Source organism: Mycetomoellerius zeteki, unplaced genomic scaffold, assembly GCF_001594055.1.
Source record: "Mycetomoellerius zeteki isolate Tzet28-1 unplaced genomic scaffold, Tzet1.0 scaffold223, whole genome shotgun sequence".
NCBI lineage: Eukaryota > Metazoa > Arthropoda > Insecta > Hymenoptera > Formicidae > Mycetomoellerius > Mycetomoellerius zeteki.
Genome location: NW_017257198.1, coordinates 52,396 through 79,137, shown reverse-complemented (window position 1 = coordinate 79,137; position 26,742 = coordinate 52,396). Strand labels below are relative to the sequence as shown.

The 26,742-nt window shown below is 33.8% G+C and overlaps 1 protein-coding gene across 1 annotated transcript in view; it reads right to left on the bottom strand.

Moving 5' to 3' along the window:
- Positions 1-5,573: 5,573 nt before the first annotated feature.
- The window catches only part of kcc (solute carrier family 12 member kcc), a 30,840-nt gene continuing 9,671 nt past the window's right edge, over positions 5,574-26,742 (bottom strand). The window contains 13 exon segments of the mRNA XM_018448695.1: positions 5,574-6,402; positions 6,890-7,029; positions 7,097-7,437; positions 8,048-8,101; positions 8,238-8,345; positions 8,513-8,798; positions 8,800-9,907; positions 10,324-10,485; positions 10,611-10,792; positions 10,958-11,193; positions 12,267-12,452; positions 14,008-14,268; positions 17,624-17,718. Coding sequence (XP_018304197.1) covers positions 6,311-6,402; positions 6,890-7,029; positions 7,097-7,437; positions 8,048-8,101; positions 8,238-8,345; positions 8,513-8,798; positions 8,800-9,907; positions 10,324-10,485; positions 10,611-10,792; positions 10,958-11,193; positions 12,267-12,452; positions 14,008-14,268; positions 17,624-17,718 — 3,251 coding nt within the window. The 3' untranslated portion in view covers positions 5,574-6,310.

Here is a 26,742-nt window from a genome sequence, read left to right as displayed (position 1 = left end):
ATTTATTTATTTATTTATTTATTTATTTAATCGACAGTCTCGCAGTATATTTGTTCATTCATATACTTTATCTCTCGAAAATCAATTACAAGTGTCATCATCTATTATCTAGAAGGTATAGGTAAGTAAGTTACAGGCGTTTTTCACAGTATTGACTCTATATACTATCCAGATGTGACTAAAATCTGTATCTACAAATATATTATCTCGTATCTCGTATGTGTGTACAGGGTGTCTCGCAACCGTATTTTACTTCCTCCTAACGACAGTTACGAGCGGCGTTTCGCGACACCGTATTTTAAGTGGCTAATTAAAAGTAAACTAAGCACGTACGCGGTACAATAATACGACGAGCTTGTACGGAATGAGTACATCAGTTTTCATTCGTCGCACGCAAATTAAGTAATATACAATTGTATCATCGATACACAGTAAATCCATTTGATCCTTCCGGAATTGTGTATCTTTGTCGGCAAAGTTGCCTCCCATTCCTCCCTCAAACGCATTTCTTTAATTTCGTCCATTGCAGTACATATAATATATCTATTGTCAAGAGAAAGCAGACACCTTGTATACATATAGTATACATATATATTTATAATATATATATATAATGTGGACCAAAAGAGGCGGGATCTGTGATAGGGATGTGTCAACGAACTTTGGGATTAAATTTTCCTTAACGAATACTTTAATCGTATAAGAGTACATGGATATTTAAAGTCGAGAGTACTAAGTACGTTCGATATTAAAGATGCAAGTGACAAAGTCTTACTTGTTTTAATACGCAAATCTAAATAATAAGGTACTTAAGTAAGATACTTAAGTCAAAATACTTAACGCGAAAAGATGTTAAGGAAATAATTGCTTCAAATTCGAGGACACGTCTCTCTCGTCGATCCCCTTTTTTCGCCTCAGGTCCGCTCTGTATGTATATTTAATAACATCTTTATTTCTCTATATATATCAATATTTCAATTCTCTTTTCTCTTTCCCATGTGGGAGTCAATAAATATATTTCTTTATTCGAGTCCCCAAGGGTAGAAAGAAATCGTCGAAGTTTTTGGAGTTAGAGAATTAAGTAAGTCGTGTGTATTCTCCCGTCACAAGGGAGCTTTGGTAAAAGGATTCCTTCTTTCTTTTTTCCTTCCTTTTTTGAATTGGTTATACGATATACATTAAAAGTAGATTTATACTTGATTTGACACATATGATTGAGGTTTCGAGCAAGTTTGTCCGCTGCTTAGCTCGCATCTCACAGCCTAGAGGTGATTTAAATCCAGGGCGCGACCCCATTTTAAATGGGACGCGCCGTAAAACGCCGCACTATACCCCGACAAATGCCAAGCCCGCAGGTATTACGATTATTAAGTCCTTAACAGCAGAGTGCACTTCCGCCGCCCGCGATTCACGTCCGAAGACGCGCACGAAAATATTTCTCAAAAGAACTTTTATCGAGAAAAGCGTCTCGGAAATATTCAGACTATTCCTCGAAGAGGATATTCTTCAGAAAGTACTCTGGGAATACTTCAGAGATATACTCTGCAAAGACGAGAATATCTCGTAATCGATCTTGGACCCAATCGGCAGACGATGTTTTAAAAATATATATTTTTAATTTGATGTTTAATTTTATTTTGATGTGAATTTGTAAGATTGTAAATTTTAAAAAATAAGATGAGATCACTTTTATATCAGTCAAATGATGCTAATTTTTACATATTCGACCACACACATCAAATAATAAGGAATACAGAAATAACCGATACGTTTCACTGGATACTGTAATCTGACCGAATATTTCGACAACTTATGTAATGTTATTTGTTTGAAAATGACTCGATCGGCGTCGAAACGTTTATACGAATAATATTAAATATTCTTTATATTTTAATTGGCTCGTAGCCCTTCTTTTATTTATTGATATATTTTTAATATTTATATTTTTAGAGAGAGAGTATAAAATACATATTAAAAAATATATATTTTAAAAACATCGTCTGTTGATTGGGAGTCTGCGATCATCGAATAATTTTGCATATTCTTTGGAAGAAAGAATATTCTCGCGCTTCGTATCATTCTCTTACAGAAATTTAATACTGGAAGATAATGATTAATTACTTATTTTGTTGCTTAGTACTTTTTAATATTCAAAATAAGTAACTTCCAGTATTAAATAAGTCAGTATTAATCCTCAATTACAGCTATAAAAACTACACCTAAATTTTAAAGCGTTCTGATTAAAGTACAGATTACAAGTGAATCTCCTGCTTACGGAGATAGACAGAGGAAGGTTCAAAGTTTTTTTACTTACTCTCATAATAGCAATCATACAGATTGTGCCACCGTCTAAAATTTTTCGCTTTGATTCTAAATGACTCGTTGCTGTAATCGAAAGTTAAACTGGATTTCTGTAAGGGTTCGAAATATGCTGCAGAAACAGAACAAATTTCCAACAGCATTTAAATATTCTCCATTAATCAACGAGTAAGACGAAGCAGTTACATTCGCGGTTTGACTCTCGCTTATACTTGTCATCCGAAATAACTATCTTATCTTCTATTTTGCAGCAATGGGAGGAACTCCTTTATAGCCAAAGTATTGTGCGCATATTTTTTATCTATTCACAATGGGTCGCATACGTGTCTCACTGTGTTTTCCGTCACAGTTCACTTATTCAGTCTTTTGCGATCTATCTTCTACGAGATGCAATTACAAGGAGTTACTCTTGATATTAACGGAGATGGAGAACGCGTTCCAAGTACCATTCTGTTTCCGCAAAGCGAACGTAAACCGCGGAACGTCGGGTGCATCTTTTGCTGCCGATAACACGCACTATCAGCCGAATAGAATGAATGCGGTGTAAGTCATCTTTATACTCTATCGAATTTCGCTATTAAACTAAGGAGAGCGGAGGATCGCGGTACGGCCAGACCGCCGATTCGGAATTATTCTCTAATTCTTGCCTCGCACCATTTTCATTCTTACCGGCCAAATATATATGTATTCTATATATATATATATATTACACGTACGCATTGTGTGCCATGTGGTCATTGTGCATTTAAAGTAAATATGACATAGTAAAATATTAAAGCGGCAGCAGAACACTGCAATACTGTTCGATCTGTGTAAAGGATCCTCTCGCTTCCTCTTCCTTACTTTTCTATTCTTTTTCTCCTCCTTCTTTATATTCCTCTTTAAATCCTTTACAATAAACACACGATCGTTTTCCTTTTTTCCATTTTTTTTTCTTTTATTTATATATTTATATACAACGTGTAGAGGGCTTTATCCGGCAACAGTTCGACTCGAGTATATTCGCGATAAACTTTCTCATAATATCAACATGTCTCGTATAAACTATGCAGTGCCAATACCTATCGAATAAGATAAGTACACATAAAATATATGCAATCGATAAGTAACGTAATAAAATTATAAAGTACATGTTGTAAACATCGTGGACGAGAGAGAGAGATACATACATATATATATATATATTTATAGGGAGAGAGGAAGATAATGTATATGTATATATATATATATATATAGTTCCTATACATTTAAAGTCCCTATGTATCCAGCTCTGTTTCAGATACTCGTTCGTCATGATGCAATCGGTGTGAAGATATATATTGCTTGCGTGTATCCGTCGAACTGGCGTCAAGACGAGAATTTCGTTACTCTTTCGATGATCGTTTTCGTGAAGTCAAGGATCAAATCTTGAAATATTCTTCATTGATACGACGCCTCCTTCTTTCTTTCTTCTCGCTTTAGGGCATTCGACGTAATTCGAATTCACGTCGGAGTTACGAAGACAAAAGTAAAACAATTTAAACGCGTGGGATATATTATAGGAATCTCTTCTCAAACCCGTTAATTTAAATATTCTTCTTTGTCTACTTGTCACTAGCGGGTTAGCGATGTCGGTTCGCGCACACCCGTTTTTTAATAATAATACACTTTCATATGGTCATCATAATCAACGTTTTCACGTCTTCTTTTTCGCTAACTACGGGTATTGTAGGACAGTGCATGTACTTTACAATGAACATGTGAATGTACATATATATGTATATATACAATATACAAGAATGCATCCGAAACCATCGCGCTTTTATTTCTTCCTAAATAGCGTTATTTAGGAAGAAATAAATTTCTCTCACAATCAGTAAAAATTCAAGTGAGATTTCATTTATTGTATATTGCAACATTTTAATTTTGAACAGCGAGTATGCTTTATATTTGTAATTAAATATTTAATAGAATCAAAAAATTAATTAGAAAATCGGATTATTTCGAGAGTTATTTCGAGAGTTATCAATTTCATGATTTTGAAACAATCATTTTAAAATCAGATTAGCGAAAAGGCTCGATAATTTCGTTACATCTTATACAGTCAAAATGACTGTTTTCATCACCTTGATCGTTTCGCTAGTTGCAAAAACTTTGGAGAAATTTGACAAATCGTGCTGCGCAATCCCGCGTAATCTTAGCACAATTTAACTTACTCACGGACACTGATTAAGTAGTATTAAGTATCGATAAATATTACATTGAACGCTAGTCCCATAGTTATCTCTTTCTCAGTCCTTTCATCGAGATTTTCTTTCGTTAAAGAAAGTCCAAAGAATCATTCGGCGCTAAATAGAATTTAACGTCGTTTTGATAGTCAGAAAATTAAAATTAAATTGATCATTTTAAGAATAAAATAAGATTGATCGTTTTAAGAATAAAAATGATTCAAATGAAATTATTCAATTTTACGCCAACGGTAAAAAGCAATTAGTGCCAGATCGATAATCTAAAAATTAAAATCAATTCTTTAGTTTAAATAGCTTTAGAGACGAGAATGACTTGTATTAGATTAATCTTTCTGTCCTCTCTCTTTTAACATTGATAAAGAATTTAATTTATTCTCATTAATTTAATAAATATTACGTCTCGTCAAGACGTAATTTAATAAAAACGTTTCGATTTGCCGGTGACGTCGAAGAAACTGAGAAAGGCGATTACCTGACGTGATCATTTCGTGCGCTCGCTGATCAATTAAGTATTATTAGAGAAGGCCTATCTAAATGAAGCGCGGCCGAAAACGGGGCTACGCGCAAAACGTGACATGCACACGACATTTAATGCGATTAGAATTATTTTTACATACGCTAGCACTATATATTTTTTTTTTTTTTCGATGAGATTCGGTAAGATCGCCGCGTATTTTTGGCATTGAGTCTTTCGGGTTGCATTCCTCGTGTCACGATTCAACTTCACTTGGTGTTATCGATTAAGTGGTAATGGCATCTTGGACCGGTAGGCCTTAAAGACGATACAAACGCGCGCGAATGTGTGTACGAATATGTGTCTGTACGTCTTTGCGTGTATGTACGTAAAGATTTCCGCGCGAGACTGGAAAAAAGAGCGGGGTCCCAATCCCCGAAGGAAATGCAATAATACTCGCGACATACTCGTCGTCGTTCTCTATTATCAAATACACATATATTATATATATAACCATAATAAAAGTCGGCTCTATCCTAGGCTACTCTAGATTCACCTATATCAAGTCTTTCCCTATTAACGACAATGCATGTAGAAAAATGAGCCTCTCGCGTCTTTGGTTAAACGCGAAGCATTTAGAAAGTAGTCTGGCAGTGGTTTCGTAGATGCTTCGACCTTAGCCTCGGACCAAATTTTGATTTTTCCCCCCTTTTTCTTTGCCATTTTCTTACTTTTATTCTTTTCTTCGTTTTAGACGTGGTTTTTAACAGTTGCGAGAAATTGAATCGAAGTGACGTTTTACTCGGGACTTGTCTCATTGAGCTACAGTTTTTTTTTTTTGGTACCAGCGATTTTTCTGAGAAGTGCGCTCTGTCCGACGAGCTCGGTCGAGCTCGACAGGTTGTCGAATTCGAATCTGAGCAGCCCTCGCTGCCGTATGCGACCCCCTTCTGACGCGTACATACCTGACACATAAACTCGCACATTCTACGCTCAAAAATTCATTCAAAGAAAAACCTATCCTTTGGCATCATCGCGTTTGGCTTCATCATTGGATAACGAATGATCATCGCGGTCCATATAATAAGTCAGCTTCAGTAAAACTTCGTTTTTCATGTCCGATATGAACGATCGTCGTCGTCGTCATTCTCTTCTCCTTAACGACTTTCAGAGTGCGCGGCGCAAGTGACTGCCGCAGACAATGGCACAAGAGTAGTATGTTCCTTAAGGTAGTGTCGTTTAGGTCACTGAGAAGTAAACTAGAGCTCTGCTTCCGCAAGACAACGGCATTAATTCCCGTCGCTTTAGTTCACGAGTAGATGGTGATCACCTCCCGTCCGCTACCCCGCACCATTAGTACCCTTTCTAAGCCTTCGGTGAGCACCTCGAGGAATTCCATATCTGATTTTCGGCAGTTAAGGAAGTTTAATGATCTTTTCTATTTTTCCGTAAATTAACTGTAAGTTTTTTTACTCCGAAATTTATCTCTCACTTATTAGCTAATAACACAGGCCTGTGATGAAAAAATTTCTTTAATGATTTTAGCTTTAATGCATAATGAAAACGAAAAATCATATCGAAATGAAACAAAATGCATTTTTAAAAGTTGATACTTTCATGACATTAACGAAATTTAGAAAAAATTTGTTATATTACATCGTGAAAACCCACATGATCGTTTTTTGCTTTTCTGACGTTATTTCTTTCGAAATTATGACGTGATAGCCAATTGTGGATAATGAATTCGTATTCAACAGATTAAAATATATTAAAAAAACTAGCTACAATTCTTAAAAAAGTTTTTTTCATCGCAGGCCTGTATAATTCGTATCTTTATAACAAAATGATAATTTTTTAAAACTATGCATATTTTTTATCAAAAGGATACAATTAGATTCACGCTCCATCTTCGTGTCCCGTGGCGGTCCGGGAAGATTCAGGATAACCAGTTGAGCCTCGCTACTCATTTTACGAATTACTTCGTTCAGCTTCAACGAAGTATGCATACGTCTCACGTCACCCTCGTCACTATTACAGAATTATTTGTTAAAAAACAAATCGTTGCCAAAATAAAAAAAATAATCATGATACTCACGGTGTAATTGTAGGTTTTTTAATCTCCGGACTTTGGTTTTTGTTTTCCTGCGCGTCGTTTTCTTCCTCTTTCGCTTCCGCCTCTTTCGCTTCCTTCTCCGTATTCTCTTTATTCTCCGCTTTGGGCGAGCCGCCAATCAGCTTTGTCTCTTCGTTATTTTCTTTAGCTTCATCATTCTCGTTTGCCTCCTCGGCAGCGTCCTCCTTGTTATTTAATTCGGTTTCCTGCATCAGCTTCGTGTCGTCGGTTATGTTTGTACTCTGGTTGCCCGGCTCTTGGAATCTCACTTTCGTTGGCACTTTGGCATCCACGTTGTGGTGATGATCTACGATCGCCTGTACCTGATATCATGATAACGCAATTAAGCGAATAAGAAAATATTTTATTCTGTGGTAGGAGACAGTCAGTTGAGAGGTGACTAATCTAGCGTCAAAGCACTATGGCCATAAAATCAATACTATATCTATGTAAGCGATCGTGCCAATTAAGCTGAAACTGAGAAACGCGGGGAGTTCCTGAGATTATCATGGATAGGAAGAAACAAACTGGAATGATCGCTGAATAAAATAATATAATACCCAAGAATTTTCTCAGATTAGTATTGAATTTCGAAAATTAAAAGTTTAAATTTGCAAAGCAGAAGTTTCAAGCATTTTACTTTCACACTGTGTCTACTATTTCATTTTAAAAATCAACTTTTTGCGAACTTTCATAATATAATGTTTTTAATTTAAAGTTTTGTAATTTATAAAAAGTATTTAATTCGTTACACTAAAATATTAATTTGCGATCCGCGGTCGTTTCTCCCACTTTGATATTAAATGGAAATAGGAATGAACGTGTTACTTGATATATTATGGGGGAGGAATTCACAATATAAAATTATCGATGCAATGGAGAGCAATGACGGGAAAGAGGCATACATGGAACTCCGGGGGTAATCTGACAAACCAGAGGTAATTTTTCCTCGGCGGGTACCTCGTTGAAGTCCACCAATCCCTGCACCTTTATCCGTGAGGAGCACGTAACAAACAGACACACCGATCAGTATCACCGTCACCATTTGTTGTTACTTAACATTATATGCCTGTACATATTAGTATAATAAATTTTTCCTTTTTATCCAGAATTCAACACTTACCACTCCTAATGACTGCTTCTTGTTCAGTTGCAACTCGCGTAGCATCTGATTTCTTTGCTCCATAATCAAAGTGCGTTCATATGTGTACGCGGAGATGTCCGTGTTCGTCTGCGAACAGATTAAGACGCGGAAAATGAATTTATCGAAGTAATCGCGATATTATGCATTTTTCATTATTAAACATTTTTAATCCATTTTTAATCCATTTCAAGAAATAAAACTTTCTAAGGAATTCAATCTTTCCTTATATTAAAATTACTGTATAATGAGATTACCATTTCGACAATCTCGACTTCCGCCTCGATTCTCAGGTCGTACAAGAACTTCTTTAAATCCTTCTTCATCTGTATTGAGTTGTCCTCCATTTGCGCGACCGTAAAGATCCTCATCTTACAGTTCTTCCAGGTACGATGTTGCTTCAGTAAGAATGGCAGTAGCATTAATAGGCCGCCATCATGCACGATCCACCAGACGTCAATGTTGCCGATTATCTTCTCGCTAGAGTCCGGGAAAAAGTTTATGCCTTTGGGCACTAGCAATGCCATCTTCGCGGCTGCGACGCTCCTGGCGCCAACCATAAGGCCAACCCAATATCACTGTATTCGGTTTTAGCCCGCCAAGTCCAGTGTTTTGTATTAATGAGCTCAGTCCTTCAACAACATTTTTCGCAACGAGAACATCGACGAAGCCCTTCACTCTTTCTTCCGCCGCAGTTTTCTTCAGGCTCTGCTTGGCCGCTAGTGCTTCACCCGAGTTCTGTGTATAGTCACCGGCGATACAGCTGACGCTAATGGTGAGACCTTTACCAGCTTTAAGCTGACTAGCGAATGCGAAGAGCTTGCGATATTTAGGCACCAAGTCATCGGTAAGTTTGGCGAGGATCAGGATCTGTGGACGCCAGTTCTTCGTGTGTGGTGGACCCTCTTCGAGCCTGAGCAGCGAGTACCTGGCAGCGGATAACGCCAGACCGCGAATACCGTCACCCCATTCTTTCTCGGCACCGCGATATTCGATATACTTATAGATGCAGCCAGCCATACCCATCGCTAGCAATGCGTAGTACCAGCTAGTCATAAACATGATAGCGATGCAAAGCGACAGGCCGAGGAATGACAGGCTCCAATGATAATATTTGAAGCGTGGCCGCCAATTTGGCGTACGCAGCAGGGTCTGCAGCGCACAAGCAAGGTTGACAAAGCCGTAGCACATGAGGAAGAACATGGATAACAGTGGTGCCAGGTAGTCCACATTGCCAAGTAGGATACCGCACTGGCAAATTCCCACAGTAAGTATCAAAGCACGAGTAGGTTCGCCTCGACTGGAACTGGTAGCGAATGGCTTCAGGAAGGGAATGATGCCGTCCTTGGCGATTGCTTGTAGTAATCGCGGTGCTCCTGTCAAAGATTGCAGGCCGGCACCCAAGGTGGACAGAAACGAACCGATCAGGATCACCCACTGATTCGGCCACGCCATATTTGCCACCACCAGCTTGCCGCCAATACTCTGACCGAACTTGTCACGTAGCAGCAGATTATCAACAGTCCCGGCAAATAGGAGAACGCTGGACAGATAGACGATGGAGGTCGTCAAGATCGCGCAGATCGTTCCGATCGGAATGGATTTCTGAGCGTCAGCCAGATCACCGGATCGGTTAGAGCCCGCCATAATACCTAAATATTAATGTCGTTAACATTAAAACAAAGGTTTCAATTAAAATATAGCTTAAATAAATTAATTGTTAATTAAGAGTTTCTTTTTGAATTATTTAATCCTCCATAGCTGACGGTGAGTCTATTGGACTCATTAAATTATAAATCTCTTTATAAAAAATGTCAGATAACTCAATTTTCTTTATGTTATATCTGCAAATTATTCTTTTAAATTATATTTAATATTCATTCTTTCTTATATGAGTTATATTATTTCAGTTCCTTGAAATTAATTAGTACCTTTTCATTAGCATAAATTAAATTAAATAAGTCTTACAGACCCAGCGTCAGTAACTATGTTACAGATTTTAGCTCCGGAGATTTAATTAAGACTTATCGTAAGTACATAAATATAACGCTGCTGTTAATTTGCTTACCCGTCACGGAAGGGAAAAATATGCCGATGAGAATAGTAAAGGTCGTGGTAAGATCGACCTGGATCTGGTTGTAGCTCGATCCTGACAGGACATCGATGTCCTTCGGGTTGTATCCGTGAGCGATTAATTGACCCTGTTCTTGGAAACTATCCCATATGTTCTCTGTGTAAAAAATAGAGAATATATTTTATATTTTATGAGTGCATTTTTGTTTTATAAGTTTCATTATCGTTACGTTCATTGATGTTATTTCTTATCAATGATATAATTTAATTACGATCTCTCACCTAGGAACACGCCGCTCGCCAAGCCACGGATACCGTTGGCGATGGTAATATTGTTCTCGAGATAATACGAATCGCACTTCGTGCCATTGCAGTAAATATTATGCAAAGCACCGTTGAAATTTTTATTGCAATCGGTGAAAACGTTGATGTCCTTTAATAGCCTTCTGCCGAGCAGGCATAATCTAAAACACAAAATCTCTTTTCTTTAAAGCGTTCGTTCTCCAGTTTTTGTCTATTTTTCGCGATAATTGTAATCACTTATATCATTGCAGCATTATAATTGCAACGATATTCCGACAGTAATGACTACATAATGCGAAAATTAGCGTCGTAAATTAGTTTAGTACTTTAGAGACTCGTTGCCGTTAAAGTTTACGAAGAGTCCCACGTAAACAGCGAAGATGGATAAAATGACGCAGGCCAGTGCGACGGTGGCGAACTTGTTAACGAACTTCACACCCACGAAGACAATCGTGCCCATTATCATCAGCAAGACGGAACCGTATACACGGAAGTTGTTGTACATAATGCTGGCGTCTTTCGTGAAGTCGCCGAATATGCTGAGTGACGGCGCCATGTAAGTCTGAACGAAAATTTTATAAAGTCAAGAAAAGCACGTTCCTTTAAGTTTTACGTCAGACTATAATTAATTATACGCGATTCGTGGTGATTTGCCCCCTTTGATTGAAAAGAATGACCCCGCTGGCGAATTGACGCGAATGGTAAACGATAAACGTGTCCACTTATACAGTAAAAAATACTTTGTATTTATGCCAAAATTGATCTTTGTATTTAATAAAATTTTTTATTAAATTTTTAATATATTCGGGTGTTAATTTAATATAATGTAATTATGTTATTTGAATATTTTGTTAAATTGATATTTCTTAATATTAAAATAATACAATTTATGATTAAATGGATAATTAACATAAAAATAATGTATTTTAATGTGTAAATCCTAAGATAAATAAATAAATTGTGTTAATTATAAATGTTATAAATGTGAAGAAATATGCTTCCACAATTTGTTACATTGTTAGTGTTAATTTTTTACATAATATTTGTGTTATTTCCGGACATATTCATCTTGAATTAAATTAATACAAAAATTTCAGACTATTTAAGATACATAAAATGTGAAATTTAAAATAAACTTTCCAACTGTACACAGTAAAAAATATTTCTTTGTTATATTTTTTACATAATATGTATTTATGTAATTACTTCCTAACATATTCATCTTATGTTAAATAAACAAAAGTTGAGTGGACCACTTGGGACACGTGAAGTGTGTTAAATTTAACACAAATTTTCCAACTATATCTATACACTATTTGCATACCTCATATAAATAACTAACTTCAAATTTCAAACTATCTCGAATCGCGCATAGTCTAGCGCAAGCTTTATGGAATCATGCAGAATCTGCCGTAATACTTTACGTACAATTAACAACGTATGTTTTGCTTCAGATATTTTGCAAGCATAATTAATTGAAACGTGATAATTGATAATCCTCAATTAATCTTAAAGTAACGAATATGAAACACCGCGATACTTTCACTCCTACTTCAAAGTATAAGTCAATTATCGCGATCAACTGATTAGCGGGAGGCCTTATTAATGTAACTTCGTTAACTAGTCGATACTTACGAGGACGATCTCGACGGCACCGATGATGTACATGGCGGCGGCCAAGGTGGTGCCAGTATAAAACAACATACCCACCGCGCCGCCGAATTCCGGGCCTAAGCTCCTCGAGATCATAAAGTAGGAACCACCGGCCGGCACCACACCATTAGTAGCGATGGCACTCATACTGATCGCCGTCAGCATCGTCTGCGCACACGAAGAATAGCTGTTTGCAATTCGTTTACATTTCCCAAAGTTCAATTCGCAAGAAACTATCCGTTCTCGCTAAGATTCTCAAATACTAATACCTCGATATCTTGATCAAAGAAAATCGATTTTTCAGATTAATTAGAAAATCTGTCAGTAATACTTGGTCCTCTTTATTGTTTCTTCTCTCTTTCACTTTTCTAGATTTCAAATAAAGAAAGAAAATGGTCAATAATAAAAGCCAAATAAGGTTGAGAAAATGAAAACTATATTTGAGTAGTTGAAATACATGAAGCAAGTGGTTGAAATGCAAATGCCACTATATTTAAAAATAAAAAAATGAGATATTGAAATCCTTGGACTCCTTAGAACCTTGGTTACAAATTGAATATTAAAAACAATTACAAATTCTATATAAAATCAGAAGAGAAAAAGGTAAAGTTGCAAAAAAAAAAGTTAAATCCCTATTTTGTTACACTATGACTAATCTATTAGGTTTACTAATTTTTTTTAGTTTTATTTATTATTTTTTTATAAAATTTGTTTTATCAATATTTCCTTTATGTTCAATATTTTATTTAAATATTTGTTATAAATATGAAAGAGGAGGGAAATAATATTCTATTTTTTCAATAAATAACTAAATGTGATTTATAATATACACTGTGAAAAAAAATTAAAATATTCGTAAGCAAATGTTATATGTGACGTATTTTTCGATATTTATTGGTTATAAAAACATTTGATAGTGATGGGAGAAATATGCATTTCTGTGAAATATATCTCATTAATTGTAAAAAAATAAAATAGATGGTTTATTTTTTAGGAATAAAATTTGATTTCGTCGTATTTAAATAAAGATTTATTTCAATGAAATAAACATTATATCTCACAAATAAATTTTTAAATATTTCTTTTCAATGTAGTATGTAACTTTTGTTATTAATAGAATAATAAAAATGCTTTAAAATTATAAAAATTATAAATTTAATTCAATAACTTACTCTAAGATTTAATTATTTTTGCATCAATACTTCAGTTTCAAAATTAGCTAAATTCTTTCTTCAGCTACAAAAACAGTCAAATGCATTGTATTTTAATAAAAATTATGTTTTTCATGTCATATTATACACATTTTGATAATTAAAATAATAAATTTTTCTTAATTTCAAAGAAAGATTTTATTGATAGTTCAAGTGAGAAAAATTATATAAGCTCTCGCTAAAAAACATGTCAAGTGAAGATAGCTACTTTTACAAATAGGCTATTCATTTATTCTCAAAACAGATGATTAAGAAATGAGTAAAACTGAGACTAAGGAATGATTTTGTACGTGCAAGTTTCAATCGTCCTAAGTCTTTCACTTTTATACATTTTTTAGTTTCCTGTTTTGGGAATAAATATAATTTTTATTTTTCCAACTTTATTTGGCTCGCGTATTAATAACCATTTCTTTTAAAAAAAAAAAAACTTTTAGGCTTTGTACAATCATAAGGTTTTAATCTTGACCTTCTTACATTTCTCATGCAGTTATACTCTCTAAATGAATACTTACAACGCAACAGCAACAGAGCACTATGCAGAAACCCTGAATAGCACCGGCTGTACCGACTACCCATGTCAGTCGGATAAAGAGGATCACACCAAAGATGTTCTGGATACATGGCAAGTAAACACCTATGAGGGTACCCATTCGTGCTCCGCCTCCCGCGGCCGGGGCCGGTTTATCCGGGTCAGTCGCGGCAGGGATGGTGTTGCTGTAGTTCGCCAAGCTGTTGAGCAACGTCGAAATTCGCGGCCGATCCTCCATCTCCTCCTATAAGAATTTATTTTTTTTGCTTATCCCTCGACTGCACATAATTACACAATTCAGAAGTGAAATATCGTTTTTCATTCGAAGTATTTCTCCTCTTGCAGTATTCTCGTGAATGCATCAGGGTGTTTAAATGAAATCTTGCAAAAAAAAATTCCTTGAAAATTTTCGAATTTTCCAAATATTTTTGTTCAAAATTTCAGATAAGATTAGACAATTCTTTTAATGCATTTTGAAATAAATTGGAGTAATCCAAGTAACGTAAACAAAGTATTATATATACAATATTAAATTATAATAAAAGATTGAAATTCTATGAGACTAATACTTTAAGATCGTCTTAAGTAATGTCTTAAGATGCTAATACGGCTCTCTGATTGCTTCATGATGTCTTAAGATTATATTTAAGACAGTCTTGAATATAAGAATCGACTATGAATACCAGTCTATCGTTTTCTACAACTGAAGTTGCGAAACCTATAGAATAGTAAGACTAACTATAATATAATATCAGTGAGTTATTCTTTTCTGCTGAGTATTATCTTCTATTGTCATTCTGACTTTTTATAATAAAAACTCGCGAGATATACGCGAGAATGTACGTGAATATACGCGGATGTGTAGTTATGCTATTTATTGTTAACCTATTGTCAACATTTTTTATTATCAAGAAAAAAAGGATCAAAGAAATGTTTTCAGAAAGAGAGTTTTCAGGATAAAATTTCAAAATAAAATTTCATAAATTTCCTCTAAAAAATTCTAATAAAATTCTATGAAAATTCTTGGTTTTAAGAATAACAAGTCTCCAAAAAATTTCCGATTTTCCGAGTTTTTTCAGGTAGTAAATACTCTGGCGATGTTTCAATCAAGGAAAACTTTTCTAAAACGTAAAAAACCATAATACGACTTTACGATTTATGTTCTGTTGGATTCGACAGCTCGAATATTTTACCCGAAATTTAAGGGCAAACTTGACATTTACAAATTGCGGCCGTCTGATCACGTATAGACTCTCGCTACTTCTGTACGATCACCTACGGACTTTGCTACTTTTATCCAGCTATAAATATATAAAGACACTTTTTCTATTTTCATTTGTGGCGTATAGACTTAGCTGTCGGACAAAATACGAAACGATTCCGAGATTAACGATTTGTCCGATCAGTCATCGACTCTTATCACTCGCATGCTTACTCCTACGGCACAAAGCGCGATCCTCGTCCGTCGCTATAATTTCCCCTGTTTTCAATTCGTTATTATGCCAAAAGGACGTCGCAACTTCATTTGCAATTTTATTGACAAACTTTTGCGGGAAAGTCACATAACTCCGTCCGCCGGGACGCTTTTATGGAAATTGTTAGTCCCTTGTCATGTAAGTTTCCGCTGCAACCTCGTTACAACCTTATTACACGTTGTCGATCTAATTTCGTGACGACTACTTTTCACACCAAGCATTCCGTTTGCATATCATACAGAAAACACAGATCTCTTTATATGGAATGTATAATAATAGAGTAGTAAGAGAAAGAACGTCGGAGAACATGAGCTAAAAAGATTTCTTAATATAAGAAGATTTTCTTTAGGAAATTGCAACGAGTTCCTGTGTTATCTCTAATCCACTGCTTTCACACGTATCTTTTTTATTTCTTTTATGGAAATTGTTAGTCTTTTATCGTGTAAGTTTTCGCTGCAACTTCGTTACGACGGTATTACACGTTGCCATCCAATTTCGCGACGACCATGCTTTTGACAGCGGGTATTCCGCTTGCACAGAAAACACAGATTTCTTTATATCAGATGTAATAATGTAGTAAAACAAACGTCGAAGAATGCAAGCTAAGAAGATCCCAACATACAATAATTTTCTTGAAGAAATTGCAATGATTTTTCCGTCTATCTTTATAATCCACGGATTTTTTTTATAAATCAGAACTGTTTTAAGACCGATAAATAATCGGTACACAGTTTGCTTGTACTGGAATTTGTAAGATTTATGCAAAATATTATTAGATATATAGGCTTTAAGGTCGAATATAGTCGCATTCTTCATTTATTCACGTTAAAACCTCTTAGATTCGAAGAATGAAAAAAAATAAAATAATTATTATTAAAGTACAAATACAAAATGCCTAAACTGTCCTCGGAAATTATACTCACTTTCTATTTTTTCCCTTTCTTTTAAAGATATTGTAATTTTCTTATCTGAAATTATTTCAATGAAATTTACACACGAGATAAAGTATATTGCTATTACTTGTACACCTTCTCAGATTTATCTTCAATTGTGGTGTTCGATCGAGTCGAATGAAAAATACGAGAGTGCTGAGAGGGTTAAAGTCGCCATGGAACGAATTATCGGAAGAACGGGGCACAATATTCTCGCCTCGCACGAGATTCATAGCTCGATAATGGCTCGCAATTTTAAACGGAATTGAACAGATAAGGGAACTGTGCCGGACAGGAAGCTCCGGCAGCTCTCTTACGGTAGAAAGAAAGTAGTAGTCTTTCGTTAAAACTGCAAGGAGAAATGATGACAAGAGGAAAGGTAAAAGAGAAGAGACTTAGCTTCCGAGTACGCGGCTTAACTTTCGTTATGAAAGAATAGCAATTCAGAAAAGGATTCTCAGTGGTCACATAATTCCGTTCTTAGAGCTTCATGCGAGACATTATTGAGAAAATTGCAGTCGACAGCTGAAGCTTTCGTGAAAATATTTCGTAACTTTATGAAAGAAGATGAATAATTGAGTGAATCCAATAGAACCACCGTCAGCTCCGAACAGTTAATTATGTAATATTTAATGAGTAGCAGCGTATGGATCATTGTGACAACACATTATTAACATAGTGCTTAAATTATAATTATTCGCAAAACATAAGAATAAATGATGAATTGAAATTGAAAGAAAATATAGAAAATTATAAAGAGATGAACAAAAAAATGAAGTTCTTAACTTTACGACGAATAATTTTTAGTAAAGTATAATACATAGTTCTGTTTGCAAACCGCGTTTTTTTTAAATTATAGTATGATAATTATTACACAATGATGACTTTATCTTTATTATTTGCATCGAAAAATAGATGATCCTTTTGAAGAAGATTCTAGCGACTAAGAAAATGATTAATGAAGACGACGTGACGTGACATTAAAACGTTATACATTAAGTTAACGAATTGAGCTGTACGTTCTTTCTTTCGATAAAGTGAAAAGTTTTTCTTTTTTTATCAAGATATGCATTGATTTTTCAGATGATATAAGTTAATGATATTAATTTATATCAGTAGATATAAATTAAATAGACGCGTTTAAAGATTTAATAAAATAAAATTTGACTCGCCAGACTTTTCTTGTACTCACACTGTAGAGATACAGATTGGTCTCATATCCTGACTTCTTCTCGGAATTGGTGCTGACAATGGGATCGCCATCTCCGCCTGCGCCGCCTCCATCGCCTGAAAGCAAGAAAAGAACGAGTAATTAATTATTCTGTCTTTTATTTTGAGTTTTAAAGTTCAGGAGGGAAATTGTATCAACTATTAGAAAAATACACATTAATGTTTCCATTGTTAACAGCATATCAAAGATGTTCTCAAGAAAATTAGTGTTTTTTGCGAAAGATTGTATATATAGAATTTAATCACCAATTTAATAATGAAGTTTCATATTCATAATTTTCTATATTTTCTTTTAATTTCAATTCCTCGTTTATTCTTACGTAGATAATAATACGTTTAGATAATAATAAAAACACTGTGTTAATAAATGTGTTCACAATGATTCATACTGCTACTCGCGTTAAGTATCACGTAATTAACTCTTCGGAGCTGGCGATGGATCTATTAGACTCACTCAATTATAAATCTCTTTCAAACAATTAAATTTTCTTTGTGTTGCATCTGCAAATTTGGATTGTTCTTATCGAAATATACTTACAATTAGTATTAATTCCTTTTATACATGCTATCTTGGTTCCTTGAAATTAATTAATATGTTTTAATTAACTGCATAAATTGAATAAGTTTTATACACTCAGCGTTAATAACTATGTTACAGATTTTGGCATCAGCTCCGAAAGATTAATAAACGTATGTATTTTGTGACAAAGATTTACACTATAAGACACATATATCATCGCGCGAAAATCTACAGTGGCAATTGAACTAATGAGAGGATCGTTTATGAGATACTTAAACTCTTTTAAGGTACTTTAAGAGAATCATAATGTTTAGGTACAACTGCTTGTTAGATGATCAATACACCACGACTATTTTTATGATTGTTAAGTATTAATTATCAAGTCATTATATGTTCACGAAAATACATATATGCGATTTAATCGCAATATAAATCTTTGTTGCTTTCCGACAAACGCAAAAGAGTCAAAACTTGAAACAGTGATATAAGACTGAATAAGTATTTAAATATAAAAATATCTAATACTAAAACATTTTATAAAAATTACTTTTTCATAATAATAATCAGTGACCAAAAAAACTTTCAAAAACGTAAGTTGAGTAATCGCATTGATATAAAAAATTTGCTCTCCATATTGCATCTGTCTTTTGAATTTTTAACATTTGATTTTAGATTCGTAATCAGCAATCCAAAAAACATGTAAATATAAATAAAAATCTGTCCAGTAGAAAACAATGTGTTCTGCAAGGATGGAAGAGTTTTCAATATTTAAAAAACAAATTGTATTTTCACGTATAAATTCTCTTACGTTATTTGGCCATATTTATTATTTTTCCACATTTGCGCTTTCTCCCCACGTATTTCATATGCGAAAAGAAAGCCGGAGACTGGCGAAGATCTAACGATATTGAGATACCGTTAAAGAGCTAACTCCCAATGTAGCATTCCGCGATACAAATGGCAACGTTCCAACTGGCACGTACGATCGTTAATCGACCTGACAGAATTTTTATCAACGCGAATTCAGAGTCGGTCTCGTGAGGAGAGCTCAGGCCTCTCGGCCCATTCGTCTCTCTCAGCGAATCTCGACTCCCTCTTGGTATTCCATCAAGATGTTCATTCCAACAGAGAGATATTTCTTATCCAGCACGGAGAAACCGCAATACTCGAATACAGAATTTGCCATGCTTCTTTGATTGATTATTGTTTCCCGGAGGAGTCAATTCTCTCTTTCAAAAAACGCGCATCCACAAAATATGCGGATTATAAGCTTTAAATCGAAAGACTCGTCAAATATTAATTTTTCAAACACAAATAAATTCAAGTGAGAGCAATACTTTTCCGGATCAATAACTTTTTTCCGGAGCTATAAGAGCTATCGTCGAAAAATATTTAATGACGAATATTGAATAATATACAGCCTTTAATTTACAGGCTATAAATATAAAGCATCCTTAATTTATTGCATTTAATATAAAAAACAGTAATAAAAACTAAAGAAAAACTAACAAAATATTAAAATTATAATAAAAGTAATAATAGATATTAAAATTGTAATAAAAAATTGTAATTAAAATGTTAAAATTGTAATAAAAGTAAATAAATATTATTATTTTTCATTGCTTTTAATTTATTTTTCATTAGGATATTTACATCAATTTGATGATGAGGATTTATATTCATTTCAAAGCTGTACAAATTAGCAAAATATGAAATATTACAAACTATATTTAACTGGATATCGAATATCAAATTAGTGAAATAATATTTCTCTAATAAAGATACATGGATAAATATTATTGCCTTGTAAATTTATTTCACGAAAATTGAGGCAACTGTTAAAATTACAATATTTAACTACAAGTATCATTTGTTTCTTATTCACACTAAAAGAATCAAAGAAATAAGTTACTATAAAAATGAAGACAGTGATGAAAAATCAAATATTTTATCAGTAAAAAAGATATAAATATTGGAAAGTCAAAAAAGTTCAGAATCCTATCTTTTATATAAAAAATATAATATTAATTTAAAAAATAAAAACAGTCAATAATAACCGTTTAGTACTTATAGTGTTAACCAAGCATTTTTTCTAATGTAAAAATCTGCACAAGATGATTGTAAAGATGAAACTAAGAGAGCGCGCGAGAAGGAAGAATGGGACAACAGCGAAGCGGATTATGCAACCATTCTTATGTCGCGATGACGAGGAAGCGAGCGCCTTACTTGATAGTCATGAGAGAAGATTCCTCTTATCCCTGTCTACTTGAGGCGTTTCAGCGTGACATATCAGAGCCACAAATTCCGCTTTTAATCTACTTGCGAAACGGACGAATAACGCCGCCAATAAAATGTTACGCGATGGACATTACGCGAGGAACATAAACAAGACAATAGCTCTTGGCCAATGCATTCATAGTCGGCAGTTTCCTCAAATCGTTCCGCGAATTAAATACTAAATTTGTGAGATATGCACTCTAAATTTTTGGGAGTGAAATTTCATTCCAAGAAAAGTGATAGTTGCGCCAGTCCAGCAAGGAGTGAACTTCACTTCACTCCTTCAGCAGTGAATTTCTTAATCTAACTTAAAAAGTCAACTTTAATGATTAATATCTCGTTTCGCGAGACAGAGCGACGCCATATTCGTTCATTTTGTACAAAAATACGTAGAATGAGCATAATAATTTTTAGATTAGATGTAGGTAGAGAGAGAAAGAGAGAGAGAGAGAGAGAGAGAGAGAGAAGAGCTAAACTTAACATTTATCGAAGTGAAATTTCAGTCTCTCCCTTCGGAGAGTGAAATTATTCACTTTCCACATAGATTGAAAATTGACTCCCATTTGGAGTGATTCTTCACTCTTTAAGAGTGAAAATTTCACTCTTGTCGAACTGGTGCAACTATCACTCTTTAGGAGTGAAATTTCACTCCCAAAAATTTAGAGTGTGACGTTCGACATTTTTATATAATTATACCGCGTGACGTCGGAAATGTATACCGATATAGATATATTTATAGCGCAGATACGCGCTTAATGACTGGAAAATTGAGTTATCCTTAGCTGACTGTAATCTTACCTATATCGAAAATGCATCATCTTGCTCTGTAAGGGCAAGGAAATTGAAACCTTCAGTTAGATAAAGCAATACTAATTTTCGTTAATAAAGTTGCATAAAATTAACGATCTTCATATATTTTATTGTAACAAGTTTATTATAACATAGATTATAAAAAATCTAACTTGTCATCATTAATCCCCCGTGTATCTATTGGACTCACTCAATTATATCTTTTATGTTGCACCTATAAATTTGCATTATTGTTATTAAAATAAACTTAATATTTACATATTCTTTTTTATACAATAGTTGTCATTTTGATTCCTTGAGATTAATTAATGCCTTTTAGTTAACATGCATGGTTAAATATCAAAGGTGCAATAATAACTCAATCCCCCTTGAGTTAACCTTTCGACTCTCAAGCGAGGCGAATCGTTCACCTTAAAATGATATTTTCAGAATAATTCTACTATAAGATTTAATAATTTTTGTTTAAAACAAATAAATGCCTAATATATACAATTTTAAAAAAGATATATCTTATTTACTTGCGGCAAGTTATTCGTTCCTCTTTCTTGGAAATATTATTTTATAATTACTTTCAAGAAATAATTTTCATTTACAACTAGAAAAATTAATATAAATTTTTAATAACATTTAAGTTATTTACAGAGTTGTGCAATAACAAGAATTGTACAAGAATTAAAATACAAAAACTATAGATAATAATTGTTTCATTATAATTATAATTTCAAAGATATTCTATATATATATATATCGTATAAATAAAAATAAATGATATTGTACCATATTTTTTTTAGGCATTGATGTATTTACTGTATTTTAATATAATTTTTAATGTCATAAACATGTTGTTACACAGAAAAATTTTTTAGAGTCAACCTCTCGCACCACTTAGAAACATGCTCAGAAATTAGCATTTATTCGAAAGGTTAAATAATATCTTGTTATTTTTAACTTTCATATGTATCAAAATGTAAACAAATCCATTTCTGTAGTTTTAAAATAAATAACATCCATATTAATATATATGCACTTAGTAAGTGTAAATTAACTGTTCGCATTTTAGTGTAAACTAAATTTGTGTCAAATTTAATACAGTTGCTTGAATTCAATTGTTTAACTCCATTGTTTTAGTTAAATTAACTCTATTGTTTTAATAAAATTAATTATATTAAGTAAATACAGCGGTGACCTATAGAAATATTAAAAATAACTCGAATTAGGTATAATCTAACATTTTTTTTTACTTTGACACCTCTGAAGAAAACACCTGTGAAAGTTTCAAAAGTATCATAATCTGACATTATGAATTTAACAGAGTAAATTAATGGATCTCACAGACCCATTTAATTTACTTTGTTAAATTTATATGTCCCAGCGTATCAGTAACTGTGTTACAGATTTTGACGTCAATTTCAGAGGGTTAAGCTGATATTAGTAGAACTTAATCAAAAGGAGATGATTGAATACTATTTATTAACGTCCATTAACATGAATATTCATCTTTTGACGTTTAGCAGGAGCTTTATCGGCGAATAAATTTTACCATTAGGAAAGCATTATTCCATCCACAGTCTGAATCATCGCATCTTATCCCGCGCGATTTCTACTGGTTTTATCGACGATGTAACGTAACGGAAAAATGTAGAAATGGCAGAGAGACGAGTAGAGTAGGACTACGCGAAGTAGGTCGATGTTTTCGCGTGCAATGCAATGCCAAGGTTTCTCTATGTATGTATCGGGAGAAATAAATATAGTCAAAGATAATTGGGAGAAAGAGAGAGAGAGAGAGAGAGAAGCGCAGAGAAGTCAAATAATACAGGCGGCTGACACATCCGAAGGGAAAAGCCGAGAGCCGTGTGTCTCGATTATTGTGGGATGCTTCTTGGCTGATGTCTGTTAACTTAAGTTATATCACGTTGATCTCCTTATCCCTTGCGTCGGTTTCTTCCCTTCTCGCACCACCCGCCTCCTCGATGCTATCTTGTAACATGCCCGAAACCACAGTTTTGTTCGTAAATTCCGCGACAATTCTGAGGACAAACTTCGTCAGAGTGTTTGGCGTGATTCAGCGGTCTCGGATAGAATCCATTCCCGTGAGAGCGACCACAATGTGATCGAGAGATAGATTTCGAAGTGTGTGCATCGAAAGAAAAATTTGTGATATTTGTGACTATAATTACATGTTACTAATTTATGATTATTGCTATAGTGTTAGTAATAATAACTGTATGTATAGTTCAGCAAATACAAATATACAGTTAGCAACAAAAAATGACTGTATTATTACCAGGGTTGCGAAGTAACTGTAATTAAATTATAACTCTTACAGTACAAAGTTGCACAAAAGTTGCAACAACACTGCTGCAACATTGCATGTTGCAGCAATATTGTAGAGATTTTGCAGCGATATTGCTGCAAATTTTGTGTTGTATGGGAATTAATTATTTTCACTATAAATGATATAACATTTCGTGCGCTACTCTGTATGTATAATATATTTGTTGATAGAACTATAAAGTACATATAATTATTATTATTAACATTATAATAATACTAATCATAATTATGGTAACATGTAATAATAATCACAAATACCAAAAACGCTTTTCTCTGTGTACTATTCTGACAACAGTATCGTATTCAGCGAGAAAAATATGGCACTTCAGGAAAAACGGTGATATTTTGTCGAACTATGTAATATTTTACTTTTCCACCAATATATCCTTAACATTTTTTTTAGTTTCCTTCCCTTCTTTTATATCGTGTATTTGAGTGAACAGGTGTACTAGACTCACATCTTCATTAATTAAATAGAATATTGGAGATATTATGTGTTATATATGTAGGTACCCAGCAATGTCGATATTAATATCGCACAATATGTTAAAAGCTCAATATTATATATATATATATATATTATTCAATATATATACCAGAATCGAATCTCAATATTTCATTTTAAGTTAATACTGAAAAAGTAACAGCTCTACGCAAACATATTCATGTGCGCAACAACACGGCATTCACATTACGTTAAAAAAATAGAGAAAGAAAATATCGACTCTGCAATATGCATATAATTATGTATATAATACTTAAAATCGTATTATTTCCGCTTTTGTAGTTTTTTAAACTGTTGAAAGAGTTTTCCATTCGCACGGGAATACAATATGATATTTTTGTCGGCGAAAGAGACTTTGTAAAGTTTGTGTGACGCTGGGCTGCATTAATTTTTAATTTCTATGAGTAGCCTGTATGAAAAAAGTTCGTTTGTTTAACAAAAAAAAAAAAAGAGGTTCGGTTGGTACTTCTACATTAAACGATTTTCTGCTACAACGGTCAAAGTAAAAGGATGGAATGAACGAGCGAGGGAAAAGAGAGACAGGGAGACAGAGAGAAAGAGAGAGGAGGAAACGATAGAAATGTCATTTTTCCGTGGGCAAAAACACGATAAGGAGAAATATATCGCGAATAAATACACGTGTCCTCGATCGAACTACATTTCTTTGACGAATACTGCAACGCCACGAGAGAAAAACGTAAAGATATGATATCGCTGTCACGAAAAATAGAGTTCTCTTTCGGGAATATTTCCTGGCGATCTTATACAGAATCCCTCACTCTCCCCCACGTAAAAGCTTCAACGTTTCTAACACAGAGAAACAGATCCTCGATAAAGAACAAGTCGTCGTATAAAATGTTTACTCAGTTTTCTATATTTCGAAATTATATGTCAAAGTCCATTTAATTGGCAGAAATAAAGGCATCTATCGAAATTAAATAATGAATAATGCCGTTATCTGTATTGTCACGCAGATCTATATTTATTGCATTCAAATATTCCGCGATCATTCAGCATGATTTCTAGATTTGCTCTCTCGTACGTGTCTCGTACACGTTCGAGTAATTATGATCGAATGTCGTTTGCACACCTCCCGCTCGACACATATAGATTCACATGTAGCATGGGCGTGAAAAGCTAATTGGCGGACAAAGCGCCCGGTATTATTCCCAGAATCGATCTCGATAATCAGCGGCAAACAGAGTAAGAATTATACGACTCCGTAATGCTTCATGACACGGTCGTAAGCGAGCTGGTCTCTCTAGGCTGGGTAATGATAATCGTAATATTTCATTGATGGGCTGTAACCGGCAGACTGTGCGAACAAATGACGACAGTAAGACCATAAACCTTCTAGCGATTGTCAATATCAGGTTGCTCGGTTAACGTCCTATCACGATAATTTATAGGTCCCGCAAATTGCTTTAATAAAATTTCTTTTACAACAAAAAATTTATAAAAGGTTCATAAAAGATCCTCCATGTACCTCCTTATTTTAGACCTTATTCGAGACTCGATGTTATATTCGTATCTTATTCTACTCATTCGATCATATTCTTGTTATCGTAATCTTAATATGTAATATTCAAATTTTACTATTAATAAAGAATTTCTCTATATTAAAGTAAATGAATCAATAACTAGCCTTTAACTTTTTAGAGAGAATGGAGGTCTATTTTTAAAATCTTCTTGTCTCAAAATATGATACTGTTTCACTATGTAATGGTTTTCCCGTTCTGTAAAGGTTGATAAGTCTCTTGCAAAGTGATTATAAAATCTTTATATACAGCTTTAAACTTTTATTGAGTCTACAGAATCAACTTAATTGGAAACATTTTTTTCTTTTTTGTTATCATCTATGGAGTAATTTCATAATGCTTTATTCGAATCTGAGGTCAAAAATAAAAAAATCAAAATGATTATAAATTCAACTGTGAAATTTAGATCGTCTTTCATGGAGGTTATTATCCTTTTGAAATTTGATATTTTCTGCCTACATTCAAACTCAGAGATACCAAGAACTTCCTAAAACCGAGTTTCACGATAATCCAATTATTTTTTGAAATTTTATTTTTAAAATTCTAAGACCAGAATTGAATTCACAGCGACTTCGGAAACCTTTAGAAAGCAAGATCTTCCATAGGTTACTTTGTTAGAAAGCTTCGGTCCTCAAAGGACCGGAAATAGCAAATTCGGTTGGACGCTCTAGTGCACACTAGTGCATGTTAAAGTCGTACAATTTAATCTGATTGTGAGTTTAAAAGTGAAATGCAATTATTTTGAATTATAAGATACATATTTTACTTAACAGCACAATAAAATGCATTAAGGATTTCATGATTTAATCCATATTTATATTTATATTAAACACAACATTTTTACGTTAATTTATGCACCAGTGTGTACTGAGTGCGTCCAATCGAATTTGCTAAAAGTAAGGTTAACGATGTCATTTTAATATACAGATTTAAGATATGTAAAAGATTAATGAAAAGTTTCTTGCAAATATATATTTAAATACTGGAACTTTGCAATAAACGAATTAATAAATACTACGACAGAACGTGGAAAATGATGAAATTTAAACATTTCAAAAGTAAAGTAGCTTGTCGCGACAAAAGCGATATACTTGCTG